At 36.4% G+C, this 12,650-nt stretch overlaps 1 protein-coding gene across 3 annotated transcripts in view; it reads right to left on the bottom strand.

Moving 5' to 3' along the window:
• LOC107563502 (rho GTPase-activating protein 42) overlaps nt 1-12,650 on the bottom strand; it is a 117,427-nt gene that overhangs the window by 11,621 nt on the left and 93,156 nt on the right. Inside the window, exons 11-17 of one of the 3 annotated variants that reach the window (XM_016248394.1) lie at nt 10,117-10,173; nt 6,949-7,027; nt 6,696-6,735; nt 6,297-6,359; nt 6,105-6,182; nt 5,880-5,964; nt 5,615-5,673 (exon numbers count right to left, since the gene is read on the bottom strand). In XM_016248394.1, the coding sequence (XP_016103880.1) occupies nt 5,615-5,673; nt 5,880-5,964; nt 6,105-6,182; nt 6,297-6,359; nt 6,696-6,735; nt 6,949-7,027; nt 10,117-10,173 (461 nt within the window). The remainder of the gene's footprint in view (nt 1-5,614; nt 5,674-5,879; nt 5,965-6,104; nt 6,183-6,296; nt 6,360-6,695; nt 6,736-6,948; nt 7,028-10,116; nt 10,174-12,650) is intronic. The other 2 variants (XM_016248395.1, XM_016248396.1) reach the window with 2 other exon arrangements.

The raw sequence follows: 12,650 nt of genomic DNA, 5'->3' as shown, positions 1-12,650 counted from the left end.
AATTGTTACTTTTAACCTTAACAATAGGGTTCCCTGTATTGTTTAGTATAGAGAAATTGAGAAAAAATAACATGTACTTAATCGCAAGCTTGTTAATTATTCCTAAATAGTTCTCACTGCAGGATGAACTCAAAAGTAAGTTGAAGTTTTAGGTTTCCTGAACAACAATTCACTGTATAAGTTAATGTTAGATCTTTTGCTCCAACCGCTGGTTAATCAGATGATAGAAATAAGAGAAACAAGTTCCAATTGACTAACATTTGAAGTTACGGTAGGAATGTATAGCTAATGTGGGGTAATGTTAAGTAATCAGCAATCGTAGGATTTATTCATGCTTTTTTATGCCAGGTTGGAGTTATACACTGATTTTCATTTTTCTGGCCACCCCATGTATAAAACTTTAGCTCCGCCACTGTCTACACTACACTGTGAAATAAATCTCTTACTTAGATCATACGTACATTTGCACTTTGTTGTCAGTGAGCGTGCGCACTGAACAAAACTTCGGAGTTTCAGCGACGTCTAATCAGAATGCCTCTGATTGGCCATTGCATTCATAACATCAGCAGATCTAAATTTAATGCCTTAATCTACACTTTTTATTTCATTTTCACTTTATTCCCGACAGCCGTAATAGTCCAGATGATATGTGCAAAATTTGAGGTGATATGTTCACTTTTTCATAAAAGCATGAAACTTGGTACACTTGTACAGTTTGGGGCCCTGAACATTTTCAGAGATGGAGCCATCGCAAAAACACCTCGTGGTTGCCATGGCAGCCATTTTACTTTCCGCCATGACCAAACTATGTATTTTGTGTCATATCTTCGGCATCAAACATGATAATACAGAAAAGGTGATGTCTACCCATATATTTTAATGGTCAAGGATTACAATGATACCATATGCAACAACATAAACGGTTTAGGTGAATAGTTAATGGTGAAATCAGTGACGTGAGAAGGAAATCACAGTATCTGAGTAGTACAGTATCACAGCACCTATAATAGTCCATATGGCTATTTATTTTCTTTTTCTTTGATAATTGACTACATTTTTGTTCAGTAATACAATATTGTTTTCAAGAATACAATCATATATTTCAGAGATATATAAAAAAATCCTCTCAGGTAAGTATATTAATACTTGTCTCTCAGGCAGAGTCAGGTAGGTGGTAGCGTGTAAGTGTTTGCTTAATACCTTGTTTCTGTTTCTGTTGTTTAGGTTTTTATTTGCTGTTAAGAAGGCTATTTCATTTACTATTTCTATTTTACTTCTTTTGTTATAATTTGTATTTTGATTGCACATATTTGTAATTAGAATAAAAGCCGTCGGCTAAGAAGAAGCTTTTGATATTTGTATTGCTTGCTTACTGCACGTAAGTGGCAAACTGTCCCACAGTAGTTTTGATTTGAGCCATTCGCATGCTATAGGCTTTTGGTGTGCTAACTGTTAAGGCATCCACAGCTGTATTCACTCAAGAGTTGATAAGCTGTGCATTTATTTGTAATCTGTGCACAGACGTGGAATACCTGTGACTCTACTTGTGTGACTCCACCGGGCAAGGACACAGACACGGCACTTAAGTATCTTTATTTTTCTTTCCGCACACACTCTACTTACAACTTTTTCCCACATCTATCATTTTTCCAATACATTCCTGTTTTTTCTCAACAATGCTCTAACATCAAACACAGACAGCAATGCCATCTTGCTAACCTTCGTCCTAGCTACACCTCTTCTACTGCACCCCAAACCAAACTCAGTTCAGCAGAGACAGAATGGCACAAATCAAAAGATCCATCTGACCTGAGTATATATCAGTCTTTGTTTTCATCTTTCTCTGTTAAAGTCCATGCTGCTAAATCTTTGTATTTCCACAACAAGATCAACAGCGCTTCAGACACATGTAATCTCTTCAAAACATTAAATTCCCTCCTCTGTCCCCCTCCACCACCTATTTAACAGCTCATGATTTTGCTGCATTCTTCACAGACAAAACTAAAACCATCAGCAGACAGTTCTTAGCTCCACACACACAGGAACTCAATAGTTAATGGTGAAATCAGTGACGTGAGAAGGAAATCACAGTATCTGAGTAGTACAGTATCACAGCACCTATAATAGTCCATATGGCTATTTATTTTCTTTTTCTTTGATAATTGACTACATTTTTGTTCAGTAATACAATATTGTTTTCAAGAATACAATCATATATTTCAGAGATATATAAAAAAATCCTCTCAGGTAAGTATATTAATACTTGTCTCTCAGGCAGAGTCAGGTAGGTGGTAGCGTGTAAGTGTTTGCTTAATACCTTGTTTCTGTTTCTGTTGTTTAGGTTTTTATTTGCTGTTAAGAAGGCTATTTCATTTACTATTTCTATTTTACTTCTTTTGTTATAATTTGTATTTTGATTGCACATATTTGTAATTAGAATAAAAGCCGTCGGCTAAGAAGAAGCTTTTGATATTTGTATTGCTTGCTTACTGCACGTAAGTGGCAAACTGTCCCACAGTAGTTTTGATTTGAGCCATTCGCATGCTATAGGCTTTTGGTGTGCTAACTGTTAAGGCATCCACAGCTGTATTCACTCAAGAGTTGATAAGCTGTGCATTTATTTGTAATCTGTGCACAGACGTGGAATACCTGTGACTCTACTTGTGTGACTCCACCGGGCAAGGACACAGACACGGCACTTAAGTATCTTTATTTTTCTTTCCGCACACACTCTACTTACAACTTTTTCCCACATCTATCATTTTTCCAATACATTCCTGTTTTTTCTCAACAATGCTCTAACATCAAACACAGACAGCAATGCCATCTTGCTAACCTTCGTCCTAGCTACACCTCTTCTACTGCACCCCAAACCAAACTCAGTTCAGCAGAGACAGAATGGCACAAATCAAAAGATCCATCTGACCTGAGTATATATCAGTCTTTGTTTTCATCTTTCTCTGTTAAAGTCCATGCTGCTAAATCTTTGTATTTCCACAACAAGATCAACAGCGCTTCAGACACATGTAATCTCTTCAAAACATTAAATTCCCTCCTCTGTCCCCCTCCACCACCTATTTAACAGCTCATGATTTTGCTGCATTCTTCACAGACAAAACTAAAACCATCAGCAGACAGTTCTTAGCTCCACACACACAGGAACTCAAACCAACCACATCCACTGCTAAAACTCCCCTCTCCTCCTTCTGTCGCCTCACTGAGGCAGAAGTATCTAAATTTCTCTTTGTCAGCCATCCTACAACAAGCCCTCTAGATCCAATCCCCTCACACCTTCTCCAAGCTATCTCTTCTACACTTCTACCAGCACTCACACATATCATCAACACATCTCTTTTCACAGGTATTTTTTCCCCACCGCATACAAGCAGGCTCGGGTAACCCTACTGCTAAAAAAAAAATACATTAAACACTTCACTTGTAGATAGCTACAGACCTGTCTCTCTTCTTCCATTCATATCAAGAACACTTGAATGAGTTGTTTTCAACCAGGCATCATTATTTTTTTCACACCATAACCAGCTGGACATTAACCAATCAGGTTTCAGAAGCAGCCATTCAACTGGGAATGTGTTACTGTCGGCCACTGAAGCCCTGCGGATTGCGAAAGCTGATTTCAGATCATGTGTTCTCATTCTGCTGAATCTATCTGCCGCTTTTGATGCTGTAAATCATCAGATTCTCCTGTACACCCTCTCTTCACTGGGCATCACAAGATCTGCATTTCATTGGTTTGAATCTTACCTCATAGGTAGGTCTTTCAGGGTGGCCTGGGGAGAGGAGGTATCCAAAGCAAATCAACTGGTCAATGGGGTTCCTCAGGGATCAGTTCTTGGACCCCTCCTCTTCTCCATATACACTACATCACTGGATCCCATCAAACAAGTACATGGTTTCTTCTATCATTGCTATGCTGATGACACACAGCTCTATCTTTCATTTCAACCAGACGATCCAACGGTAGCTGCATGGATCTCAGGCTGCCCGGTGGACATCTCAGCATGGATGAAGGAAAATCACCTGGCAAAGACTGAGCTTCTCGTCTTCCCTGTCACTCTGATTTTACCGGATGATTTCACCATCCAACTAGGTTAATCAACAATTATCCATTCAAGTTCAGTCAGAAATCTTGGTGTAATCTTTGATGATCAGCTGACCTTCAAGGACCACATTGCAAAGACAGCTTGACCATGCAGATTTGCATTGCACAACATCAGAATGATCAAGCCCTTCCTAAAAGAGCATGCTGAACAACTTCTTGTTCAGGCCCTTGTCATTTCTAGTCTGGACTACTCTTTTGGCTGGACTTCCATCATGTACAATGCAACAGCAGGTTTGATTTTCAACGAGCCCAAAACGGCCCACATCACACCTGAATCGCATGCTGTATTCCTCAATTGTAAGTCACTTTGGATAAAAGAGTCTGCTAAATGAATAAATGTGTCAGGCAGAGTGTTGACTGTTACCAAGGTGACAGTAGAGTGACAGTTCATCAAGAAGGAAGGCTGCACTGAGCACTATCAAAGACTATAGAATATGCAAGACGTGTCACTCATATAGCTGCTCATATAGTCACTCACATTCTGAGTAAAAGAGCCAATCGCTATTCGGTAAAGTCATTGCGTCACTGCAGCTGCCATTAGAAGTCACATTGCTATAGAAATAGTCAGTGTTCTGGAGACGCGCGCTTAGGACTTTGCAGGTGCATTGGCTGGTCTAGCCTGAAAAATAAGCTTTTTTAACGCTAATTTGGAAGTATCCATTGAAATAAATGCTTCCCCCTTGTGGACACTAACATAATAGGCAACTCTGGCCCCAGAGGGTGATTGTAAATTAAGTTTGCAGGAAATATGCTTAAAATTTCATTCTGCATCGTGTCAGATAATGTGATTTCATTGTAATTCTTTTCACAACGTCACACTGAATTCACCATTAAATATTCATCTCAACAGTTTATGTTGTTGTATATGATATCATTGTAATACATAAAAACAGAGGTAGACATCACCTTTTCTGTGTTATCATGTTTGGTTCAGGAGATATAATACATAATTTGGTTATGGCGGAAAGTAAAATGGCCGCCATTTTTGCGATGGCTTAATTTCTGAAAATGTTCAGGGCTTTTTCATGCTTTTTCAAGTTTCATGCTTTTATGAAAAAGTGAATTTTTTTTTCACATACCACCTAGAGTCTAGACTATAATAGATTTTGTTTAGTGGTGCAGGGGCATTTTTGTTCAATTTGGTGGAATTTTCCAGGCTTGCCCAGCCTGCAGACGCTCCATCTACGTGATTCAGAGAGCAAACAGATGCCAATCAACCGTTTTGCAATTGCCCTCAGTTAGCAAAGAGAGAAATGACTCAAAAGAATGATTAAATCACAAATGATTGTTCATTCGACAGAAATACGGGACACAAACAATAACTGCTGAAATATTTGCAAGAAAAATGTGAAAATGTTTGTCTGTAAGGGTGCTCATAGTACACACAGTGGATACAGCCGTGCACCTGCAGGCACCACTGAACACAAATATATACATAAATACATTTTCAGTGTGTTAATGTTTAACATGCAATTCAAAAGCTTTGTAACTTACTGACAGCCAAGAGGAAGTCTGAGTGGAGCCTGTATGTCATGAGAGGCTCAGAAAGACACCTGGTGGACGGAGCCGAGAATTACATCTTGTTAGTTCTCTCAGAAAAAAAACTTTTGGTTATTTTCAGCTCTCTCAAATTGAGAAAGGTACACTCTATTTCAGTGTAATTTTCCTGAATGTACAGTTCCCACTAGCGTTTTGAATCTCCATAAGAAGTAATAACATCAGCCTGTAACATGTAGAAAAACCTAAGGAACACACTAACCTGAGGTAATTCTTGAGGCCGCTGGTGATGGTCTTGTTGTCCCAGGTATCTGGGTCAAGATCCATATCTGATGCTGCTTTGGGTGCTGTAAGAGAAAACCAGGAACATGTACACCATTATTTGTGTGCAAATGCTGGGGTCATATTTAAAGGTGTCTGACCCATGGAAAACTGCTAATCCAAAATAAAAGCAATGTATAACGTCTTGTAGAGTGAAGTAACTTACAGAATGCTGTGGTCATGAGTTTCTGAACTTTTGAGTTTATTCCACCGACTCTGTACAAACCCATAGTGTTGAGCCCTGCTGAGAGGAGAACATATACAGTACATACAAAAAAAAAAGGAATGTTTTAGCCACAATAAATATCCTATACATGACATAAAAGGAAATCAGTACTCCAGGAAACACACAACTCACCTCTCACCTCCACCAGCTGTATACACTTCCTCACAAAATTAAAGCCAGTTTCGTTTAAATATGCTGCAAAAGACAGGTGAACAGAAACAACATATTCAATAGATAGATTTAGCTTGTGTCACACTCTGGGGGATACAGCTTACTCCGGTTGTGCTAAATGTAATGCGATCGACCTTGTAAAAGGAAATGAGAGAGCAGAGACACACAAAGGGTGTAGTGAAGGGAAACAGAACCCATTATCTGAACGAGTGTTTGTTAAACACAGTTAATCTGATGAGAGCATGTGAGGTCAGACTCAAACGTCAAGCTCACTCTGACTGAAACAAAAACAAATAGGCAAGAAAATAAAATGAATTAATTAATAACACTGCGGCTTTGCTTAAAGACTTAAATACTTACTCTCCTCTTTCTTGCTCAGAATAGCAGGAAGGTTGTAGATCTGGAAGAGAAAAAAAAGTATTATATTAAGTGAATCAAGAATTACTTGTTGAGCAATGAAATTTCAGATAAATGGCGTATCGATTTTTTACATGTTCTGACAAAAATACCTGAGCTTGAGGATCTTCTGAAGCTTGAATCAATACAGGAGCAAATGATGACAGCTATGTCAAGATTGTATTAAATCAGACAAGAAATCTGCTTGAGGACTCACCGGCTCTTTGCCATCCATAGCTTCCAACCAGAGTCTCCTGTTGGACTCAGACAGCGCTTGTAGCGTGATAATGCCATGCCTGAAGACAACGCAGCACTTAAAAGTCTGACATGCTCTAGAAATATCTTACTCATCTACATCTACTCATCTAATATAGTTCCTGAATAGAGCCTTTGGAGAAACTGAAGCATGTAAAGGATTTAGACCCAAATGAAATGTTGCCACATACTATACAATTCACCCCAAAATGAAAATTGTGTCATAATTTACTCATCCTGATGTCATTCCAAATCTGTATGACTTTCTTTCTTCTGTGAATTGTAAAAAAGGATATTTTGAAGGCAGTTGCTAACTAAACATTTTTGGTTACCACTGACTTCCATAGTATGAAAACTGTTCTTCCATTGTATGAAAACTTCTGTAAATGATGACAAAATGTTCTTTTTTTGGGCAAACTATCCCTTTAAGTCAGGTTGAGTAGCAATTGTTCACCCGCCAAAAAGATGATGCCATTCCAAACCTGTAAGACTTTCTTCCTTAAATGAAACACAAATAATTAAACTGTTCTTTTCCATAGAATGTAGGGCTGTCAAAATGACTGAAAAACTAAATTCGAACTTTCTACTTAAATATGAATTATATAATTAAATTCGAATTATATTCTAATTTAAAAGGCATAATTTCAGTTAAGGGAAAAAAAGCTATTGGCTTCTCTCCCGAGGCCACAAGAGGGCGCATCGAGCAAAATATTATGCACGTTTCTTCAAAGCATAATAAAATAACACGACTATCTTTGAAAAAAGTGCATAATGTTTAAAATAATGTTTATAAACCATATATAATTAATAAAGTTGCTTAAACAATTAGAAAAAAAAACAGCACCATGCATGTATGTATAGTTTAATACAAAGGACCGAAAACCAATCACAAAGAGTAGGCTACTTTCTTCATTTAAAAACATGAGATACAGTGGGATGGGGAAAAACCGCCATAAAGTCTTGAGACATGTTTTTTAAAAGTTGAACTTACATTCATTTTACATGGCTTTCTAAACATGCGGCTCTCTTGTGCGAGATGCGAGTGCAACGCTGATAGATGTCCCTCTAGAAAATGTGATAAATATGCGTTCTGTGTGAACGGCTTGGTTTCAGTTTCGCCGTAAACAACATCTTCTCCACACTGATGCTCTCGTTTTCCGCAATATATTGAATGAACACGTAGCAGTGCCGCCTCTAGTGGGTTCAACTGGATAGGCTAACAAAAGCATTAAAATGCAATGACACTTAGCCTACATCGTCATCGAATTTCGTGCACCACTGATAAGGCTGCCTGACGGCTGACGCAGACCTAAAATTTGAATGCAACGTTTTTGCATTCGAATGTGATTTTTTTTTTATTATTCGACGAATATTCAAAATTATAATTTTTATGACAGCCCTAATAGAATGTAATACACAGAGAACGCAAAACCAATTTTTTAGTCTTATTGATTTGGAATATATCATATATGAGCATACTTTGCATAGTTTTGTCTCATTTTTAGAGCTTGACAGCCCCTGGTGATTGTATGCTGTGTATGGCGAGCAGCGTGAACATTCTTCAAAACATCTCCTTTCGTGTTCCATGGAAAAAACAAAGCCATATGAGTTTGAAATGACAATGCATTTGAGGGTAATTGTGTCTTTAAATGTTTGAACTAAAATCAAATGTGATATCTTAAAAACCTTTCAATTTCCCAAGCTCAGTAACACTACACATACATGAAAGTATAATTCTTCTACTTCTAAAACTACTTCACTTACATAAGAATCAATTTATCTATATTCTGTATTTTCACTCTGAGTTTAACACCATTTAGAATCACAAGGACCAATTAATCCACCCATAAATATTACCCGTAGATCTTCACACATGATTTGACTGCATTTGTGGTAACCGTAACTGTGAGGTGAGTGTTAGAGCGAGCTCATAGCCATTAATACGCTCCTCGCTGCAGATACAGCCATGCCTGTGCAACAGCTGTCACTAATATCTGTGCATGGATGAACAAGCTATACGCTCAGCTATGCTTTGATTATTATCCTGCTTGTTAGGGCAAGCACACTGCAGTGCAGTTTAAAGGTAATGGTAGGTGTGTTTTCTGAGAGATTTTTGTACATGAGTGTATAATAGCATTTATAATGTTCCAGAAATGGAACATTTTGAGATGGAATTTTAAGTGAACTACTGAACAACTTTGTTCCAAAACGTAGTGGGCTGCCTTGCTGTTTGCTGTCTACATAGGCAGCAGCTTTGTGAAATAACATCCTATTTGTCATAAAAACCTAATCAGTGAATGATTAAAAAAAATAATAAATCACACACACACACACACACACACACACACACACACACACACACACACACACACACACACACACACACACACACACACACAACATTTCTTATTTTGGATTCTTCACAGATCTTGTTAAAAAAAAACAAATAAATAACTTCAATAATTAAACAAATCATAATGTGTAAAATTTAAATAAATTATCTTACAATGAAAACAATCAAAATCAAACACTAAAAACTAAATATTAAATAAATATATTAAATAAATTAATCATTTAATATCTTAAAATCTCAGGAGGTACTTAAGGTAAATGTTTTAGGTCAAAGGGGCTGACAAAATAAATAAATCAAAATAATAAATAATAATAGTGCTTTCTCTGTGAAGGAAACATGCAGTTCTGCCTAAGATTTGTGCAAAAATTAGGCATGTTAGAAGAAAAACTGCCTTTTAGGCCTTTGCATTGGATGATGCCTTAAAAGGCTTTCTGGATAGGCAGCTCAGTATATTTTTCTATCATTGAATGTTTCCTCTCCATCTTGCCTAACTGTAGCCTGGTGTAGCCATAGCTAATGTTGATTTGATGTTGTGATGTTTGTTCCTTGATGTCAAGTGATAATGTGATTTCCAGATCAAAAATCACTCAGCCAGTTAAATCAAATCAAACTGTTATCCCACCAATTATAGGTGCAGGGAATGTGTTGGATTTTCATCATGCAATCCTTTAAAACTATCAGAGTGAGAAATGAGCTTTGATCAGCGTGGGATTTCAAATGCATGAGATCACAAGCAGCACACATGCGCTTCAACATGCTTCTGGGCTGGTCACATACCGGGCTTTAAAGAAAAATTGCAGTGGTCTGAAAAAAGATCCACGATAGATGGTATTTCTAGATTGAAATAAACACAGAGAAGGGACAGGGGAAATGGGCACATACAGCACAAGGTAAACTGTCAGAAAAACAACAGTGCAACCTTACACTAGGTGGCAAAGTACATGAACACACAAAAAGTTACATTTGCTACTACACACAGATCTGATGGACTGAGTGTAAGTGGAATGTGCACGTTTTAATACGTGTGCACAAATGCTTACATACATAAATAAATATTTGCCACCTAATAACGTAAGACTGTGCCGTGATGGCAGATGTAAGTAAAAAAAGGAGAAGATTATACAGTTCAAATATTACAGAAGACGGTGAAATAAAAGACACAAGAAGCATGCAGAAAACAATAATTCAGGCCACTCTTAAAACAAGAAGGAAAAATTCATATTTGAGAAACAGAAGCTATAGCACGTGTTAAAAAGAGGTAGGAATTCATCCAAAAATGAACATTTGGGATTCATTTACTCTCCCTCAAGTACTGTAGTTACAAACCTGTGTGACTTGTAAAACACAAAAGGTGATATTATGAAGAATGTTCACACAGTTCTTTTCCATAGAAAGAACATATACAATAAATGTTAGAAATAAAAAAAGCATCATTAAAATAAAAAAAATAAAATAATTAGAATAGTCTAAATAATACGATGGCGTTTTAGTGCCACGTTAAAATAATTTAAAAAAATCTTAAGATTATGAGCTTAAAGTCGTAATATTTCGAGAATAAAGTCGAAATTACGAGAATAAAGATGAAATATTTCGAGAATAAAGTCGAAATGTTTCGAGAATAAAGTCGAGATGTTTCGAGAATAAAGTCAAAATGTTTCGAGAATAAAGTCGAGATGTTTCAAGAATAAAGCTGAAATGTTTCGAGAATAAAGTCGAGATGTTTCGAGAATAAAGTCGAGATGTTTCAAGAATAAAGCTGAAATGTTTCGAGAATAAAGTCGAAATGTTTCGAGAATAAAGTCGAAATGTTTCGAGAATAAAGTCGAGATGTTTTGAGAATAAAGTCGAAATGTTTCGAGAATAAAGTCGAGATGTTTCAAGAATAAAGCTGAAATGTTTCGAGAATAAAGTCGAGATGTTTCGAGAATAAAGTCAAAATGTTTCGAGAATAAAGTCGAGATGTTTCGAGAATAAAGTCGAAATGTTTCGAGAATAAAGTCGAAATGTTTCGAAAATAAAGTCGAAATATTTCGAGAATAAAGCTGAAATGTTTCGAGATTAAAGTCGAAATGTTTCGAGAATAAAGTCAAAATGTTTTGAGAGTTTAAATCGTATAAATTAAAGTCATACTATTTTGAGAGTATAGCCTATATTGCGCGTGCAAATAACCCAGATTGAGAGCACCGGGAGAAGTTGCCAGGCCACTGGAATTGATTTGAATATTGTTGCATTCGAGCGGCCACATCATCTTACTGGGATGAGGAAGAGTCAATTTTAAGGACTCGCGGAAACAGCTTAATATCAAGAATATGATATTTATTAACAGACTGAACAGCTCTCTTATTTAACCCTTTTTAATACAAATATATGTGGGATTATTAGCAGAAATCATACCATGTGTCATATTCGCAGGGACAATACGCTTGGAAATAATATTTCATATCTTCGATTGCATTCGTTATTTGTATAGTTGAGTAATCGCAATAATTTTGTGTTTTGTTGCTTTTGTAACACAGCTCAGCTTTCAAATTCTGTCAATTTTATCTCGAAATACAAATTATAAATGTGTTTTTCCTCTTTATTTAAAGTTTATAGAAAAGTGAAGGAACATCGGAAGGCATGAAAAAAAACCCAGTAGCCTAATTTAATGAAACGAATGTATCACTGTAATCGGAAAGATGACTGATTCACATGCCGCTTAAACTGAAGTGAATACAGCGATCTGTCACGCCACATTAAAGAGTGTGAAAAACACATTATTGTAATAGACATAGGCTATTGTTTGTAGGCTATTTCGCTATAAAACTGACAGACTGTGAAAGCTGAGACTTTGAAATATCTCGAAATATCTTGAAATATCTCGAAATATACCGGTGCTCCCAATCCGGGCCATTTGTATGCGCACTAGGCTAGAATATACTTTCGAAATATTGTAACTTTAATCTTGTAGCCTACTAATTAATTCTCCTAATTTTGACTTTATTCTCAAAATATTTTGACTTTATTCTCATGACATTTCGACTTTATTCTCAAAATATTTTGACTTTATTCTCGTAATATTTCAACTTTATTTTCGTTATTTCGACATTATTCTCTAAACATTTCAACTTTATTCTCGTAGTATTTCGACTTTATTCTCGAAATATTATGACTAATCTCGTAATTTTAGAGTTTGTTTTTTTAATGTGGCACTAAAATGCCGACGTAGAATAACCTGCGTGCTATATTTCTTTTGAAGATTATATATATATATATATATATATATATATATATATATATATATATATATATATATATATATATATATATAT

The sequence above is a fragment of the Sinocyclocheilus grahami genome, unplaced genomic scaffold (genome assembly GCF_001515645.1).
Source record: "Sinocyclocheilus grahami isolate Dianchi unplaced genomic scaffold, SAMN03320097.WGS_v1.1 scaffold877.1, whole genome shotgun sequence".
In the NCBI taxonomy this organism is placed as follows: Eukaryota; Metazoa; Chordata; class Actinopteri; order Cypriniformes; family Cyprinidae; genus Sinocyclocheilus; species Sinocyclocheilus grahami.
The sequence above is the reverse complement of the archived record's forward strand: the minus strand, read 5'-3'. Positions and strand labels throughout refer to the sequence as shown.